This window comes from Vidua chalybeata, chromosome 9 (assembly GCF_026979565.1).
Source record: "Vidua chalybeata isolate OUT-0048 chromosome 9, bVidCha1 merged haplotype, whole genome shotgun sequence".
Lineage (NCBI taxonomy): Eukaryota > Metazoa > Chordata > Aves > Passeriformes > Viduidae > Vidua > Vidua chalybeata.
Window position 1 is genome coordinate 2,322,155 of NC_071538.1, and position 19,251 is coordinate 2,341,405.

A 19,251-nucleotide genomic window follows, 5' to 3' on the forward strand; every position below is an offset into this window, starting at 1 on the left:
TTTACAACCACTGCCCTCAAACCCAGGGCCGGCACGAGTCCTGCTAACAAGAATAAATCTCACATTTGAGAGCATTTAGAAAAGCTCTGCTTGCAGACACTCAGCGCTCCAAGGAGGAAATCCCTCTGCAGGTCTCAAATAAGGGAACTTGAACCACTTTTCCCAGGAGAAATTTAGGCCTGAAAGATCTTCTGAGTTTCTCATTTGGAGCTACAAGGCCCAATAACGGGATCTCTTTCCCCGGACTCACCCAGAAACTGACTGCTGCCAGGATCATGCAGAGGCAAGGGGAGATGGACTGGAGAGAGACCCGTGGTAGCAGAGAAAACACCCAACGTTCAGGGAAAAGAATGCTCTGGTTAGCTGCTGTTTATGCCCACATCTGGTTAATACAGGTGTTTTTCCAGCATGCATTAATAGTGAATGCAGATTTGTTCTCCTCTGTGCCTCATCCAGTGCTGTCAGCTGGAATTACTCAAAGAGTGGGCTTCTTCCAGGAATCCTCCTTCCCTGGACCCAAAGCTACCCAAAACCTGGGAGGCCAGCACAAGCAAAGGCTTGAAAACCTGGGAACATGGGGATCAAGAGCTGGAAGGCTGGCTCATCCATCTCCCAGGAAAAAACAGACAGGGCTGGGAACAACAGGACACAGCAGATCCTCCAAAAGCACCTTCCTGCTCTGCTGCAATGACATCAAAGTTTGCTCAACATCAGGCACCCACAAAAAACAAGCCTTGAAATAAAAAGCAAACATGTTTGCTCCTGTACACCTCAAATCGTGGGGAGACCCTCAGGAGTGGGAATGCTATGCCAGAGCCAGGCCTGGTTTCTCTGCTCTCATGGCAGGGCCGAGGGAGAGGAGGTGGGAAGAAAAGCCCACTTGCAACACTGTTCTTCCCACCTCCTCCCCTAGAGGATTGCAAGAGGCCAATTTTGATTAAACTAATTAAGCCTGCTCCATTCAAAGAGCTCCAACCACATGCTACCAGGGGAGAAGAAAAAAATATGAAATTAAAAGTAAAAAAGAGAAGTCTGTCCGTAAGCACGCCCCTCCAGCAGATCCCTGATGGACACCACTATACTGGAAGACAAAAGCCCAGAAAACTGACTTGTTTTAGAGACAGGTCCAGCCCTGAAGACCCTGCTCCTTCCAGGTGCCAGGACCTACTGGGATATGTCCCACCTCCCATCAGGATGACTTGTTTCCATTCCCTCCCAGTCAGTCCCAGAGGTAGCTACTCCTCTTGTGTTAATTCAGCCTTCCACCAAGACAAGGTCCACCAAACCATCCCTATCTTCCAGTCCCTGGCACATTCCCTCCCCTCCTTTCCCTTGAAGACATCAGGTTTCTGGAAGCAATTTAATTGCGAGTTATAGCAAGGCTTCCTCAGGCAGCGTGGATTGGACTGGAGGCCCTGCTCTCCCAAAATATTTCACTTCCCCCTAGGGCAGCCACACCAGGGACCCTGCAGACTGCCTGCCACGGAGAGAGAGAGAAACATCACTTTTGCCTTCAAAGCCTTTCAACTGGAAGGAAAAAAAAAATCAGTAATAACAAATATCAAAGCAAAGGCTTCCTCCCCTTTGAAGGGCAGGAGGGAGAGCAGGGCGAGGATGAGGGCTGGACCTGCCCAAAGCTGAGCGGGGACCCAGATCCTGCAGGGCTGGAGGACTGAGCACTTTCCTGATGAGCTTTCTTTCCGAGCAGCAGAATGATGCCTTAGGTGCAGGAATTGCATTGAAATTCAAATCGGGGTTTTGAACTCTCTCCTGCGCCTTGGGAAACCTCCTCAGTGGAAACGCAGGATAAGGAGGAGGGCAGGATTTGATACGCTGGGGAAGGGCTGGGGGGAAGGAAAGCAAGCTGCCCCATCCTGCTGGGAGGAACGCTTGAGCCAAGGGGCACTGGGCTTGCCAGTGTACCCCTCTTAAAGCTCTGCCCCACACCCCAAAAATCCCAGCACTGCACACACCACCTCTGCCCCTCTTCTCCCCATGCTGCTCCTGGTGCGGTTTTACTTGGGGGCATGGGGAAAAGAGGGGAGGGAGGAAGGAAGAAAAAGAAACCCCAAATCATAATTGCTATATTAAAGAGAAATAGCAGGCAAGAATAATAAGAGAGGTGTCAGAAGTGAAATACAGTAACAGACATTAAAAAAAAAAAAAAAAAAAGACTACAGTTCTGCGATGGGGGTGTTAATTGAACACAGAGCTGGAGAGAACAAAGGGGTGTTAAGGAAGAGAAGAAGGGGGAAAATCCTACCTCCTCCAAAGATCTGATTTGAGTTAAGTTTGGTGAAGATAATGCACAGGGAAAGGTAGCTAAGAGGCACCTTATATAGCTATTATGTTCTAAAATTAAAAAAAAAAGACAACAAACCCATTATTCAACAACAATTACACAGCTAATCAGTGCTGTCTATAAATATTCCACTTTGTAAATCCCCCCATTGGTGCTATGTACATTTTTCTTTTAGTCCTGAATTCCTTCCACACAGGAGGGAGAGGAAGGTAAGAAAATAAAAATTGTGGGATTTCAAATGCAAAGTCAGGGTCTTCTTAAGAAGTAGAATTTGCCTGGTGCCCTCACCTCCCCCAAATGAGCAGGGAAAGTGAAACGATGGGAAAGGCTCTTAAGGAGGAGGAATCAGATTAAATGGTCATATATCCTGTGCTCAGCCTCTCCCCACTGGTCCCCGCCGAACAAGATGGGAGTTGGGAAAGGCTCACAGCTGAAATAGATGCTGCTGCATTTTGACAGCAGATATTTTCCAGTTTGCCATCCAAGGACCCCACGTCTGCGTACGCCTTGCCTGATTCTTCTGCTTAGCTATTCTGCTCATGCAGAGAACAGCTTAAAAAAAAAAAAAAAACATACCAAGAGAGAGGGGAAAAAAAACAAGGGAGAAAAAAAAATAGCCATAAAGATAGAGCCCCTACCTCAGCCTTCAAACTTTTTATAAATCAGGAATGCAATTTCCGATTTCAATCCCTATTGATGGAGGAATCAATTGTATTTAGGACAACAATGCCTCCCCATTTCCATAATTATTATTCCAAAAAGCCAGCCAGCCATTTGAAGGCAGTCCTGCCCCTTCCCTCGCAACAAAGCGACCAACAGCAAGTAAAAACACACCAAATGAACGCCGACAACTTCGATGTATATTCAAGCAGCAATTTTTTTCCTCCCCTACACACTCCTGGCCTGGATCAGACCTCTCAACTTTTATTACTTGTAAACAGACATCACCCCAGAAGTACCAATCCCCAGGTTTGCAGACAAAAGGCAATCCCCTGAGCTTTTTTTTTATCATTGTAATTTTTAAAAGTGAAAATAAATACTTGAAAATAACCAAAGAGTCCAAATGCAAAAGGCGACTCTTTGGCCAGCAGAGATGACCTATTTTTCTAAGAACTTTATGGACACTTTGGGTTTGCTCAAGACAAGGTTAACGCTATGAAATAGTAGCCATAATGTTGCGAGAGATGGTGGTAAAGTCTCTGTAAGGCTCTGGAGTCACTTAAATCAGGCAGCGGGGTAACCGAACGCACATTTCTGCACATCATAACGCCGGGGGGAAGATGTACGCACGCACTTTCAAACACCCACCAGTGACCACAAACAATCACCAGGATTTCAAACGCCGCACATGCAAAAATCTGGGAAGCTAAATGGAAAGTGGGAAGCGAGAAGTTGGCTCAACTTTCACGCCGCTGCCCGCAAGGAAGGGGTAAGCAAACAGACGCAGGCGGTACCCTCGGCCCCAGAAAAAACAAGGCAAACTTCCTCCTAGCATTGGGCCCGCAATGCAATAATTAAAAAAAAAATAATAAAAATAAACCGAAACCATCTGGCTGTTTGCTTTCTTATGAAGTGTGACTTTTGGGGATGCAGATGGGGGGGAGAGGGGAGGAGGTCTTTGAATTTGCAAAGTGAAAGAATTCACCGCAAACATATCCAAGGGTAGATAAACAACGCTCCAAAGGCCATCTCGAGTCAACCTCTTTGGAGACCTCCACAGCACAGCCCCGTAAGACAAGTAATCCAGGCACAACAACAACAAACAGCATTTATAAAAATGTAAACCAGCCCCAGTTCACACCTGAATATCCTTATTTCTAGCAGCATGCTTCACCCTACACCACCTCTTTCCATTTTCCTTAGCAGACAGGAATTATCACACTCTGTCACTGTGGCTATGCACAGTTCCTCAGCTCACTGGGACCTCACAGCATCCCTGAGCTCACCTGGCTTTCCCCACCAAGTTTGGTCCCAGCAGATTCCTTGTTCCCTAACTTTGCCACTGCGCTGATAGCGAAGCTGAGCTGGGATTGAACAGCTACTCTGCCAAAAAGTGTTCCTGCACAGGCAACGTATGGAGCATCAAATACAGCATCAAACACACTTAGAGAAGAGACAGGCAAAGGTTCCTTGGCTCGCACAAAATTAAAGGAGAAAGAGAGAAGAGGGAAAGAAACTCGGGGACTCCCATTTTTGTGGAGGCACGTAGAGGAACGCTATAAAATCCTGAACCTTTCTCTCTACGTAGGCTCTCTCACATTACAGCATAAGAAGAGTTTGGAGGTCCCCATAGCAAACCCACTGCTGGTTATTATGGGAAGTCTGTAGGGAAGGACTCGTCGGGAAGGTCAGAGGCGGCCCCGCAGCCGGGAGGACTCCAGAGAGCCGAATGCCATCGGTAGGTGCTTTGTCTGGGCTACACACTGCACAAACAACGCTTAACAAAGGGCCCTCTTAGTCATTTTATATATATTGCAAGAGTCAAGTAATTGTATTTTCAATCAGCTGTTCATGCTGGGAGGTTTTAGATATATATATATATATATATATTTAAGAACAGAAAAAAAAAAATAAGACCCAGTTCAGGTTTCTGAAAGCTGCTCCCCTTTTATGTGTAACTATCAATGTATATCAACTGGGTGTGCAATCATATTTATTGTCACTTTCATTCATGTCATGCCCTTGCTTATATGGCTTAGATATGAATTATTGACTGTTTCAGTCCTTGTTGTAAAGAGGGGGGAAGGGGGGGAAAAGTCAAGTACTTTGCAGCATGCTAAAACAAGGCAGCTACGGCGGCATGGGAAAGCCCACAGATCAACTCTGGTCAGCTCAGAAAGTCAACAGGAGAGATGAACCATCCCCCAAATTTCCATCATTCCCCCCACTATTTTTTTTTTTTACATTTATATTAAAAAAAAAAAAAAAAAAAAGAGAGAGACACACCAACAAATACATAAATAAGTGGTGCATGTTGCTAAATGTCCTTCCCTGAGCATCTGTTGTTTAAGATCACCCTTGATTGATGACTGCTATTTTTTAATTGTTGCTTTTAAAATTTAAATGCCCCCCTGGGATGTGTTATAAGTGTGTTAGTACATGGTAGGAGGTCTGGAAAGTGGGAAACAGCAGAACCAACGCTCTCATGCCATTAGCTTCTAAAGAAGCCTGAGAACACCCCATGCCATAAAACAACAGTACCCTAAAGTAACTAACAATCTAATATATTGCTTTCACTAAAGGCAACTGACAACTCGCTCTTACATGAGCTAGCCTGGATGATTGGCAGACACAAGCATTTTAACTCTTTCTTCAAAAAAAAAGTAAGAAACCTTTGTGTTTACCTGAATACTAATGGTAATAAAACTGCACAGTTTCATTTTGTTGGGATTATTTCCCACACATCCACTCTGCATTCAGATTTTAAGTAGTGCCATGTCTTAAAGAAGAAACTAGAGCAAGACAGAAATTGCAAGGGGGTTGATTTTTTTTCTCCCCAGAAAAAGCAATAAATAAAGAAAGGCTATACAATAGAAATTAAACCACAATATTTTCTCTTCTAGACACAAACCACATCATGCAAGTCCACTGCCAGAAGCACTAAATACCAACGAGTTATTTCTCCCCGCTTAAATACTGCTGCATGGGGGTGGGGTTGACAAACTTGGGGAATAAAATCCCCAGAGAACAAAAACAATACAGAACCAACAGCATCGATTTCCTACCTGTTTTTTCTTTGATTTCACACAAGACATTAAAAAGCGCCGGCTTCATCCTGTGGCAGTTTAAAGCATGTTTCCTGGAGAGAAAAGAAGAGAGGGGAGGGTGAGCTCAGGATGTCACCATGAGGAACAACTTTCCAAATTCATGCTGGCTGGTGCAGGGAGGGCAGCTTTGAGCCCCCAGTGCTGCCAACAGCCACCTACCCAAGGCAGGGGAGATGAATGTCACCAGTTTAGGAATGAAAAGCGCCTTGGCCACCGAGCAGCTCCACGGCCGGTGCGAGGCAGGCGATGCTCCACGGCAGAGCCAGCGGCTTTTGGGAGCCAAGCTCGGATCAACTGTCTCACTCAACACAGACACAGCACTGGGCTCTCCCCGTCCCCCACCTCCAATATTACACCAGGCCATGTGCTTTATTTGTGAGGCAGAGGGGAAATAAACTCCTCCTTGCCCCAGTGCTGGAAACATCCCCTGCTTAGAGCTGTCAATTCAGGGAATTTCAGTGCCCAACGTGGAGCACAGAAAGACACATGGAGAGAGAACCCCATTCCTCAGCCTCCATGCTACTTACATCCAGCTTATTTGCAGGTGTTAAAATTTAATTCTTTACAACTGGGACAGTAAACACATTAAAAAATCACAGCCGGCTGCTTCTGGGAAGGGGAGGGAACGCTATTCAACGCTGCTCCTTTCGGCTGCTGTTATTCCAGAGCTGACCATTCTCCTGTGGGTTTTGAGGAGAGACTTTGGGGAGGGGGCGCTTTAATTGGCTGCTTTTAAAACCCACCACGCGCCCGCTGAGGCAAAGAAACAGCGTGTTTAATTTTTTTCTCTTAAGCCACAGGGTGATTTAGCCAAGGGTTCAGTTGCACACAGGGCTGTTGCTATCCGGAGCCAGTTACGGGGATTTCTGTTTACCAACCAAAATTACACGCAAAAGATGATGTGAACATCTGGCAAACATTCACATTACTTACCCCACCACCCACAACATGTTAAAAAGATTTATATATCTGATGAAGTCTCTCAAAGGTATATACCCTTGCAGAACCACAGCGTTCCCTTATCAGCACACCCAGATGGGCGCAGACATTTGGGTATACGCAAATCACGTACATATGCTGTAAGGACCCTCTTACAAATAATGCTGGCACTTTGCATCTTCCAAAAACTTAATTAAAACAAAAAAAAAAAAAAAAAAGAAGAAAAAACCAACAAACAACAACAAAAAAAAAAGAGAGGCAGCAAAACAAGCGTGCAATAGTAGGACGGAAGGAGGAAATACAATGCCAAATGTTATTGATAAATACAGCGTGTTTGCCAGCTCAGAATTAAAAATAATAATAATTAAAAAAAAAAAAAAAAGAAGCACTGTGAGGAAGCAGCTGAAATAGACCAGCAAGGAAAACCCATAAAGCTTTCTCCTAGCTCTGTTCTGCTTTGGTTTTATTGATTTGATTAACTACACTAAATTATCCAGGCAGGAACACACACGATTCCTGCAACTTTCCAAAGGAAGAGCCCCTCACTGCCCCGGGTCTGGCCGGGGAGAAAGTGAATGATTTCCTCCTCCTCCTCACAGCTACTCTGCCCCTGCAAGAACATAAGAAAATTAGTAAGATCAACCCTACAACGAGCCTTTATGGTAAGCGGGAGCTCCAGAGAAGCTGTGGAGGGAGGGAGGATGGAAGCTGAGGTTTGGGGTACTTTTATCCTTCTGCAAGTTCTTAAGCGAGTTTTGGGGGCTGTGTGGTGCGTTCTTCCAGGAACAATGTATTCTAGCAATCTGCTTCAACTCGGGGCATAGATATCAGGAGGAAGGACAATACACCAAGCAGCTTTGCAGCCCAGAAGAAATATCAAGTGTAACCCAGGCAATTCAGGGCAACTTTTTTGTTCTAATTCCTTCATTTGGAGGCTTTTTTCCTCTTCCCTCCCTGAACTTTTGGTAGTGCCTTTGAAGGTGCGCATTAGGTTTGCGCTCCCCGAAGCTCAGGGCAATTCAGACACCGGCTCTTACAGCCTTATTTTTTTTTCCTTTTCAAATACATCTGCAATTAAGAGGGAAAAAAAAAGGAAAATAAAAAAGGCAAAGCTTCTACGAGCATCTTCAAAGCGCAGAAACGCGCTGAAAAAATAACACCACTACAAGGGCCTAAGAAAGAACATTACTAGCAGCCCTAAAAGCGGGGCAGCACTTCGTGGCCCTTTCGGAAGAGCCCGGAGCGGAGCCACAACCACGACCGCCCTCCGCAGTTAAACCCCCCACCCCGAAAAGGCTGGGAAAAGCCAGGCCCAGTTTGTGGATGGAGGGAGGAGGAGGCTGCGGGCGCGGCGACCCCTCGAAACCGCCCCGAAGTTGGGAGGTAGGAGAAAGATGGGAAATAATAAAATGAGGGAAGGGTGTGGGGGGTATTAACCGGTGCCCTTTCTTTTCGCCTTCCTTCCTCGCCACATTTCTCCGCAGCAGGAGCAGCAGGACCCCCGTCCCCCGATGTGACCGCGGCCGGGCGCGCTCCCCCCGCCGGACAACAAAGGCCGGGCCGGGGCGCGGGGGAAACTTCCCGGCACCTGCCCCCCGCCCGCCCCGCTCCCCGCCGCTCTCACCTGGCCTGCGCCTCGTCCAAACTCTGGTCCGTGATGGTCATGATCTGCTGTAAGATGTCTCCGATGTCCTGCTTCCTGCCTGCCTCCCCCTCCGCCCCGCCTGGTCCATCCTGCATGTGCTGGGACAGGCCCGGGTGCCCCGGCATCCCCACCCCGCTGTGCGTGTGCATCAGCCGCGGCTGGTCATCCATCGCCGGCCGCCGGCCCCGCTCCGCCGCCGCCTCCTGCCCTGGCTGCCGGGAGCGGCGCGGCTGGGCTGGCCGCCTGGCTCCTCGCTTTCTTTTCTTGCTCGCTTTCTTCTTCTTCTTTCCTCCCCCCCCTTCTTCCTCCTCCTCCTCCTCCCCAGCCTCTTCCTCTTCGCTTTTTATTTATCCTTCACGCTGGCGCCCGGCTCCGCGGCGGGGAGGAAGAGGAGGAGGAGAAAAATGAAAGGGGGGGGGGGGGGAGGAGGAAAAAAAAAAAAAGAGAGAGAAAAAAGAAAGGGGAAAAAATCCCTTTGGCTGCTGGAGGAGGAGGAGGAGGAGGAGGGAGGAGAGAGGAGGGAGGGAGGGAAGGAGGAGGGAGGGAAAGGGGGGGGGGTTCCGGGGAAGGGAGGGGAAACGGCGGCGACTCCAAAAGCAGGGCAGCTCAGCCCCGCGCCGGGGAGGCAGCGGGCGGGCCGGGGGCAGGGGCTGCGCCCGGGGACGAGGAGGCGACGGCGGCAGCGCTGGCCGCGGCAGGGCGGCCGCCCGCGATGGCAGCGCCGGAGCTACCGCGGCCGGAGCGCGGCGGAGCCCCCGCGCACCGGGGGAGGGCTCCAAACTTTCCCCCACCCTGGGGCCGCGTTCGGGGCTGGCTGGGCCCCCCCCGCGCCGGGCCTGCGCGCACCGCTCCGGCCCTCGCCGCCTGCTTTTGTTCGGCTCCGGACTCCTCAAACTGGCACGGAGGAGCCCGGGGGCGGGGGGAGGAAGGGGCAGCGGCGCCGCCCGCCCCCCCGGCCCCATTGGCGGCGGCGGCGGCGGGAGGGACGGCCCGCGGGCCGCGCCGCCCCCTGCGCGCCCGCCCGTCAATCTCCGGGTTCAGAGGTGGGACGGGGCCGCGCCCCGCCCGCGCCTTAAAGCGACCGAGCCCGGCCGAGCGCGGCCCCGCAGGGGGAGGGGGCTGCCCGGGCCGGGGATGCGGGACCCCCGCCGGCTCTCACCCCCCGCCCGGGCCCCGGCCCGCGCTCCCCGCCCCTCCGAGCGGTGCCTCAGCCTTTCCGCCTCGCCTCGGGAGCACCGCGGCCCCCCGGCTGCAGCTCCGGCTCCCCTCTGCCCCCCACCTACCCTCAGCCGTTCTGCTTCCCCTCAGCCTTCTCCATCTCCTCTCAGCCTCTCCTTCCCTATCTCTCCTTAGCCAGCCATCCCACCTCCCCCTAGCCTTCCTCCCCTGCTGTCGGCCTTCCCCATCCCCTCGGTCCCCTCGTGCCCCCCAGGCAGTCTCTGTGCCTCCCTCAGCCATCCAGCTGGCTCTGACTCCCCACGCTGTCCCCAAATCTCCCAGGAATGAGGGAGGTTCCCTGGCCCTGTAGCGCCCAGGGAGATCCTTTCATCTCAGCCACCAGCGCATCTTCATGGTGCAGTTTCTCTCTCTAAACCTTGGACTGGATGACCCACTGTGGTCCCTTCCAATTTAGGACTGCTTCAGTGGTTCTCTGCTTTCTCTTTGCCGGTGCAGAGCCTGTCCAAGCACATTACGCAGATCAGCAGTGCCACATCCCCCACTTGATGGCCTCTCAACTGCCCAAACAGCACAGCAACAGCCAGCAGAGATCCCAAGGCCACCAAGACCACCATTCCAACCTACATGTCACAGCACTCTGGTGAGGAAGGACTTCCTCAGCCCCTTTCTTCATTCCCTAGTATGTGAGTCTGTCCTGTCTCTGGAAAGATCTCTGTAGGCATCAGCTGATCAGCAAGCATGGCCCTGGACTGGGCTGGCCTGCAAATTTGCATTTAAAAGTGAATAAATAAAACAGTTACGGTGATTCAAGAATTTCTTGCATGGCAAATGGCTTCATGAGGTTGTCCCTTTCTCAGATCCAAGGATGCCAGCTCCAGGCACCTCGTAACACAATGGAAGATGTGTCTAGTCCCAGTTCCTGACATCACCATTGGCTGGGGAAAGACCCATCAGGTTCATTGGAGAAAAAAGAAACATATAAGGCAATTGTTTTGCTTCCACTCTTCCTTTTTAATGAAACACTTTCTAGTGTTTTAAGCAAAACACGACTTTTCATTTTGAAATTTCCTTTCGAACCATTAAAATGTTTTAAAGCGGTTGAAGGCGCAGTGAGATGTTTTGATTTTTGTCGCTCTGAAATGTTTCACTCAACACGTTCTTCATGTGTCTTGATTTGCCAAAATTTTTCAAAGGTTTCTGCTTTCTCGCCCAAGACGTATCTGTATGTTTTTTACTTTTCTGCAAAGGGAAAAAAAAAAAAAAAAGGAGAAAATATATTATCATCTCCATGGCTCCACAGGAAGCAGAACTGTATCCAAGAAACGAAGAGCCAAGGGACTCCTCTCCAAAGGCCCAAACTTTCAGACACTTAGTCATTCCTTCACTTGCTTGCTCACATACCAAGTCTAGACGTTTGCTGTCTCAAACCCTGGCAGGGACTCTCCCACCCCCACAGGTCAGCCTAGGGTCTTTTGGGTTTGACTTTGAGTGGTTCCAAGGACAGGCAGTGCAGCAGAGCTGAGCGTGCACAGCGGGAAAGGCAGCACCATGACAGTGACGTTGGGGACTGTAGGATGCAGTGGCCTGTTGACCCTCCTGACTCTTGTTTTGAAGATCCTTCCCTGTTTTCTGAGTCACAGTGTGATGCCTCAGCACATCAGGCTGGAGACAGCAGGAGCAAGGAGACCCTCCAAGCTGCTCCAAGGGAAGCATCCCAGCACAGGACCTTGGAGGATCTACGTGCCAGTGCAGAAATGGCCAGGATTCTGCCTCTGCTGGAGTCTGTAAAATCCTTCCTGTCAGAGATAACTAATCCTGGGGCCTTTACAATACCTCTCCTGAAAAGCACATTTCATTCCTCTGTCTCCTCCTGCCTTCCAAGTGCATGAGATTGCAATAGGTATTACCAAAAATATTCCCCATGGGAGCCGACACTGGACTCCCTTAAAACCCAAACACCATCACCCCTCCTTCCCCAAGACACAAGTGAGCACTATGCTCTATTATCTCTACACCCACTAAATCTTTCTGAAATAAAGAATAAACATTTCCACCACACATAGTGTAAGTGTATGTGCCAAGCTGCCTCGCTTCCTCTCCTCTGTGGTTATTATAAAGTGGTTTTGTTTCAATGGCGTAGCAGATGGACAGCGTCCAAGTCTGGCGTCCCCACTCCCCCCGCGCACGTCGAACGCTATCTTTGGTTTATCACAGATTCCTGCAGAAAATGTTTATGGGAGCCTCTTGTTTAAAATCTTGGCCACATCACAGCTTAATTCCTATTATTTATTAAATGAAAATCAAGCTGTTGCTAATGCACCATTACTGTGGCAAAGTGGAGCCCTTGGAAATGAAGGCCAAACACACTCTCTCGTTCCCCGAGCGTGAGGGAAGCATCCCACTGTCACCATCGCTCAACACTCATGAAGCCACCGGGATGAGAAGCAATTTCCTGGCCTGGGACTCCTTAAACATTTCCTTTTTGCTGAAGAGAGACTCCTTTGCTTTGCTGCCCCAAACCTGACCTCCTAGAGCCAGCCAGAGCACAGATCATACCTCATACCATCAGAGGGGCTCTACCTAAGACACTGCTTTGGCCGTGCCCTTCTTCGTTCACCATGACCAAATTAATTTTTTTCTCTTCTGCAATTTTCCTCTAAAAGAAAATTTTCCATGGAAAACCCAAAGCCCTTTCCGTATCCCAGAAATAGTCCCTGTAACACAATGAGTTTTCTATAGAAGGTCCCCTTTATATTGAAGTGTGGCAGTGTTTACATTCCTAACTGGTTTCCAGAGGAAATTCTAAAATTTTCCTGGAAATGTCTTGTTGCTTTGAACTGATTGTTTATTTGTCAATTTAGTCATTAACCTTCTTCCTTACTCCTCTGGCTTTTGATAAGACAGAAAATGTCAAAGGGATGGGAAATAGGCTCAGAATGATTTCCCCTGGCGAAGGATCCCAGTCCCCAGAAGCAAAGGGAGTTTTCTCATCAGTTTGAGCAGAGACACGGCTTCACTCCAGGTGCCAGGTTAAATCAGCCTTCAGGTTTTTGCAGGGTTTGTGTGTTAGACTTTAGGTCTTCTGGAGGGATCTCAATGTGGGGATCTCAAAGCCCTTTCAAAATGAGCTAAATACCACTGATCCCAGTAAAGACAGGAAGAGCCAGAAATATATTCCCACTCATTCCATTCCCAGCCTCACCTTCAACCCGTGTGTCACACCAACTCTGCCATGGTCGTGGTCTGTTCTATAAAGAAATACATGTCTTAATTAATACATTGCTTATTAATATTATCTATTCATGAAATTATCATAAATAAACTGACCACAGGCAAAATCCTAAAACCACAAGAGAGGGGAACAAATTCTATTCACACAAAAATTTGTGGTATATAAATTGTTTGTTACTTATTCAAATACAAGTAACAAAATTCCTACCACCAGAAGTTTACCAAAAAGAAAAATGTCTTTTCCCAATAGCTGACATAAACATGTAAGTGCTACCAAACATATTTACATGTTTGAAATAGATGGTATAATTACAATGAGTTATAGCCAATATTCAGACTTTCCCTGGTTTAAATACTACCTTCTGATACAGCACAGCACATCCTTTAATTGTGGTCACGTGCTCCTTCTTAGACACTGCTGCAATTTTTTTCCACAAAAACGTCTATAATTGAAAAGAAAATGGCATTGTTTAAAATAAATTGTCTACCCTCCTGGAAATAAACAGGTGACTTCCCCCACAAAATGTCCTATTTCTGGGACTTCTATATCACAGCAAGCCATCTGCAAAATAATTTTGGACATTTTTCCAGACCCCAAACTTGAATTTCAGCAAGGAAATGCAGTTTTTCAAGACAGAAAAAAAAACCCTCCAAGAAGGATTTTGAAAACAAGTCAGGTAAAAGCTGTCAGTGGAAATAGCAACAAAAGCAGTCATAGAGTCCTCCAATAAAAGCAGGTCCATTCCAGACTCAACAAAAAAAGCTCTTTTTACCCTCTTTCAACCAGTACTGATGTTCCTCAAAGGATACAAATAGCTGTTAAATTCACTTTTATCTAGAGAGCCTCACATTTGTGCAGAGCTTAAAAAAAAGAGAAAAAAGCCACATTGGTGGTATGAACACATGACTGTATTCCACAGCTTCTCCAGGAGCTCCCACAAGTCAAGCCTCCTAATGAGACCCCCAGACCTCTTCACCACCATCGGGATGGGTTCTCTTTTGTGGGAAGCCCGTTTTCAGATGATTTAATGAGAAGGTTTATCCCCAGACTTCTTGTACAGACAGGGACATGGAGAGCCAAGAGAAAGAAGGGCCTTGCCTCAGGGAACCACCAGCAAGAGCCAAGGTTCTCACTCCAAGGTCTCATGGAATTGCCTTGGGCACAGTGTCTGTGAAAGAAATCCCTGCCGCCTCATGTGAACCAGAGCTAACCAGAATGACTTCCTTTGCATCTCAGATGCAGACTTGTGGTTTTTGGAATATATTTTCCACCACACCATCATCTCCTTTCAAATGGCCTTTATGGAGTTCATCTGCAGTCAGAAGTTGGTTTTCCTCTCCTGAGTTTTCCACGGGTTTCCCAGACTAAGAGAGGTTGCCTTTGAAGAGGCTCAGCCACAGGTTTCTGGTATCACCTTCATAAAAGGGGGGTCTGAGGCTGTCCCCGAAGACAGTTCTCACCAGCCCTGAGCTGAGGGATAGAACCAACACCTTTGGCCCATCTGCAGCACCACAGTTGGTGAGAAGTGTCCTCCCAGTCAAAGGCCTGCCAAGGAGCCCCTTGCTGCTCCCTGAGTCATGGCCCTACTATCCCATGCTCTTCTCTAGCTGGCCATCAGCACAAAGAACTGAGCAAAGAGGTCACAGTGAGAGACGCAGGTCTCCGTGGTGGTAAGCAAGCCAACAGCTCCAATTTGCTGAAACGCTTTTCCATAAACCTCCCCCCGCCCCTGCTTGGCTTGTTCACAGACTCCTTCAGCCTCTCTCCTGGGGGCTGACCCGTTGTTCCTGCAGGCTTTCCTATTATCAGCTGTCCCATCCTTTTTGCACAACTGCTGTAGTTGGACCTTAGCCTTTCATTTCATTTTCATTTGGCTTCTTCCCCAACTTCCCATATTTGAGCATTTTCATCAGTCAGGTCCCTCCTGTACTTTGCTCAGCTCCATTCTACTAATTGGTTTGAGTATGGACCCAGCATCCCCTAAAGGAGAGTCACCTCCCCTCGCACACCAGCACTGCCACGCATTCCACACCCTCCCCAGGCTCCCAGAGCAGGAGCGACACCTCCTCCAAAAGGTGCTGGTGTCCTTGGGACTGAACGGGTCTGAGACAGTGATCGATATAATCACTGATATATGATTGTGTCCCATATTGGTTTTTCACAGCCCAGGAAACACGTCCCCTGGCAGGCCCTGAAGGTTGTAGGACAGATAGGCTTCAAACCAGACATCCATTTTCACTATTGTTTTTATCAACAGCTTTCCCTGCAATATCCCTGTACTGCACACCACCTTGGGAAGCACCCACTTTTGAATACCCGGCAACCTAAAAGTAGGATGTTCACTTTAATTCCCATGAATTGAAAATATTTGGATTCTAGCATGGTCAGATGAACCAAAGCTGCTTGCACCACCCTCATCAGTGACCTTGTCTTTCCAGAACACAAGTCACCACTACTTCCCTGTGGCTCCCAGGTCATAAAGAGGTGTCAAAACCACTTGCCTCTCACTTGTGACTACGGAGGCAGTGCTGCGGAGAGAATAACCACAAATCACAGTAGTAGCTCTCCTGTCCCTAGACCCAACCCAAGTTCACCAAGGACTTTTCTTTGCTTGGTCGACTGGGCAGAAAACCTGCAAAGCTTAATTTCTTGCCATGCTTTCCCAGGAGGAAAAAATCTCACCTCGAATTGCTGTCAAGTCGCATATAGTATCTCACCCCAAAAAGACTTAGGCAGGTTAAGCCCGGAAGAAAGAGAAACTATCAAAGGCTGCTTGTTTGATAAGGACACACGTACACTCCAGCAGCACCTGGTTACTGTGGGACATGTGGAGCTGGAAGCTGGGCTGGGGGAGCAGCTTGCCCTTCCTAGGCACTGTTCTCCAGAGGGGAAGCCAGAAAGGGACAGGTTGTCACCGCCTCTGAAGCTGAGCAAAGCCTGCAGAGCAAACACTGTTCACATCTTGCAGTGAGCCCAAAGCCACCCAGACTCACGTTCCAGGAGTGGCACAGCAGCCCCATCAGCTCAGCACCTGCTGGGCAGGGAAAGCCACAGCCCTGCGAATGGAAAGGCAAGTTCATTGGGATTGCGGCTTTGGAAGGAGGTCCTGTTGAACCAAAGGAGGTGGAGCTGTTGGACACTGCTCTGGAATGAGCCTTCAGACTCCCACACTGGCCTATTTAGCAGCAGCTTCAGCCTTCCCAGCCTCAATTTAGCAAGCACAAAAGCCAAGGTGTCCAAGGGATGGAGACAGAGGGCTGAGAAAACAAAGGTGGCATTGAGGTTCTGGCAGTGGGGAAGACAAAAGGACATGTAACAATCAAAAAGCTACTGGCAACTCTAACATGCTGCTCTTCCCCCAGTCTCATACTGGGGAAGGTCCTCAAAGGATGTAAATTAATAAATCTCATTGGAAGCAGCACCAATTTAACTGACTTCTAATATTTAGAAGTCCCAATTTAACTCACAGAAGACCTGGATTTCAAGGTCCAAGCTGGGAAGATCCCACTTGGCTCACATTGCTCTGGCCTCAAATAAAAGAGTTGAAACAACTCCTTTGTTCCAGGCTGTCCAGCCCCTTCTCCCAGCTAAATGTTCTTTCCCTGGTTGGATAGTCTGGGTCTGGAGCAATACATTAATCAGGACAGAGAGAAAGACAGTGTCCAAGGAGGAACAGGGAGGGGAAGAGCCATCTCAGGTCCCCACTGTTTCCGTGGAACAGGCAGTACCAGGCTTCCAGGAGCTGGATGGGAGGAGAGAAATGGGAGCAGTGTCCTGGGAGATGCAACCTGCCATGAGACAGGCAAAGGTCATCAGTCCCTCTCACAGCTGACACGCCTGACCTGGGGCCATCCCAGGGCTGAGCAGCAGGTGCAAAAGCAGCAAAGGGCCATGTGCTCACCCCAAGTGTCCTGTACTTTCTCCCCAGGCATGCAGGGCAGTGTTTGGCATGTTAAACCCCTCCTAGGCTGGGCCTTTTACTGCCTCTGCAAGAAATCCCTGAGCTCTGCTGAATTCCCGTTAACCCCATCTCCCTTCCCAGCCTGCTCAGTGCTTAGGGGTGGGAATACAAACTGTCCTACCAAGAAATGCTCTCAACATCCAGCCCTTTCTATTCCCACCTCTTCCTCCCATTCAGCTGAGACCGAGCTAGGCTGAGAAGAGCCACATGAACATCAAGGCTCCGTGTAAAGCAGTGAGAGCAGTTCCTAGGGCTTGGGCTGGAGAGTGGGGAAATGCCAGGCACGTCTCCTGACACCTCAGCAGCCTGCCAGTCTTGTGACCTGAAATCAAGGCTGTCAGGGAGTGCTCAGAGCTAATAGCAGTGGTTATTTGCATTCAAGCTAAGGGGCTGGCTCGGAAGCTTTAGGCAGTCACTGTTCCAGATAAGAAGAAAGGGAACTCCTTGCACACACACACTGGACACATCTGGCCAGCTGCTGCTCCTGGGCAATGCCGTGTGGCTGAAGTCAGGGAGCAAAGGCAGAGCTCTGTAAGAGAGAGGAGCTCTTTAAGCTGCACAAAACATGTGCATCAAAGGTAAATATTATTATTTCAAACTTTTTTTTTCATTGGAACTCAGAGCAGATGAGAGAGAATTTGTAATATGGAATCAGAGGTGGCCCTTAAAACAAGAAATCAACGTATCTAGTCCTCAGCTGATGTAGAACTGGATGGATCCTTCACAGGGGTAGAAGAATGGTCTTGGCTTTGTGTTAGCATTGCAGCAGAAAACAAGTGTAGCAGGACACAGGAATCCTTTCACGATGGACTAAAGGGAAAAAAAAAATCTAATTTCTGAATTTTCCCATTAGACAAGTGCTTGTGCAGGAGCATCTCTTCCCATTTGCTCAGACACCCTTCCTGTGGCCAAGGAGAGGTAGCAGTGTTTGTTGCACACATGAATCCCCCACAGGCTCTTCCCATCCCGTTTCAGGCAGTGCTTCTCGGGCTGTATCAAGAGCAAAGTGAAATCACCTGAAGAGTGTCGCTTTAAAAGCCACGGAAGTGCAGAGAGCAGCACCAGCAGCAGTCAATAGCAATTTCCACCGCAGGGTCGATACCATCTGATGGCTGTGTAGCTGTAAAGATTGTTTCACACACATATCAGGAGGTGGGCAGGGGCAGGAAAAGTGGAATTGGTTTTAATGATTGCAGGATTCAAAGTACCCCTGGCTCCTTTTCCGTCTTCTTTCGCGAGAAATACACGCACAAAGAGTCAGAAATCAAATTTCCAGCCCTGTCAGTTCCTATCACACCAGCTCCCCAGCTTGGACTCCTTCCCAGTTTGCCAGGGAAGCTTCTTCTAATCCATGGAGGAGAGCATTACTGGGAGAAGGAGCTGCAGTCTGTGTGCAAACTTCCCTCAGGTCATTAGCTCCACTGCTCTGGACACCGAGCTACAGCAGAAGCTCAGGTTCAGACCCAAAGGGTTTCCAGATGAACGTAATCTGCACTATTTTACCTCCCCAGACAAGACCAGCTTGTCATTTTGTTAGATGCTGGGTGGGCAAGGAATATTAGGCAAGCACAAACAACTAAACACAACACAGAGGGAGGTACCCATTTTGCAGAGAAAATGTGTGAATGGCTCTAGCCTAAAAATAATAGCCCATTGTGTTTCTTCTGCCTCATAAAGTGCTTTTCAGCCGCTGACTCCATGGGCAACACATGGAGGATCGTGTCTTGGTCAATGTTAGGAGCATTGCTGTGGGAGGAAGGATGGTTGTTCTATGGCCCGGGGTTCCCAGGGCTGGCCCCGCGGTCCCAGCCCTGTTCCTCGGCTCTTTTAAATGTGCTCAAATACCAGTCACTGCTTCTGTTTGCCTTACGCTGTCTGTATGTCTCCTGCCTGAGGCACGGATTCCTTCTTACAGGGTTTCACTGGCTGGAGCTCTGATCTCTGCTTGGGTAACCTCTCAAACGCTTCTGCAGTAAATGAAAGTCAAGACTGTGTTTGTTTTACAGAAAATAATGAACACAGGTTTGATTCTTTGTGTTCTATTTCATTAATTCATTGGCCTCTCAACGCAAATTTCTCGTTGCCATCACATAAATAAGCAAGGTAATTTTCCAAGGAGCTAAGCCCCTACCAGTGTCTCTCCTGCCCCTTAGCACCTGGGTACCAGGACAGGAGCAGAGCTGGGCATCTTCAAGCATTCCTCTCTGAAAGTGAGGGCAAAGCAGC

The 19,251-nt window shown here is 48.7% G+C and overlaps 1 protein-coding gene and 1 long non-coding RNA gene across 6 annotated transcripts in view; one reads left to right on the forward strand and one right to left on the reverse strand.

The window, feature by feature from the left end:
* The window catches only part of PBX1 (PBX homeobox 1), a 129,799-nt gene extending 120,199 nt beyond the window's left edge, over nt 1-9,600 (reverse strand). For all 4 annotated transcript variants that reach the window (XR_008432315.1, XR_008432316.1, XM_053950253.1 and 1 more), the window contains exons 1-2: nt 8,633-9,600; nt 6,028-6,101 (exon numbers count right to left, since the gene is read on the reverse strand). Coding sequence is in view for 2 of the 4 variants with exons in the window: in XM_053950253.1 (XP_053806228.1) it covers nt 6,028-6,101; nt 8,633-8,823 (265 nt within the window). In the remaining 2 variants the exon portion in view is untranslated. The remainder of the gene's footprint in view (nt 1-6,027; nt 6,102-8,632) is intronic.
* A 27-nt stretch (nt 9,601-9,627) lies between these two features.
* On the forward strand, nt 9,628-10,972 carry LOC128792114 (uncharacterized). 2 transcript variants are annotated; one of them, XR_008432318.1, is made up of 3 exons: nt 9,628-9,696; nt 10,328-10,472; nt 10,690-10,972. It is a non-coding gene; the product is annotated as an uncharacterized LOC128792114 (long non-coding RNA). The 2 variants fall into 2 exon arrangements; XR_008432317.1 differs by lacking the exon at nt 9,628-9,696 and adding an exon at nt 9,755-10,226.
* The last annotated feature ends 8,279 nt before the right edge of the window (nt 10,973-19,251 follow it).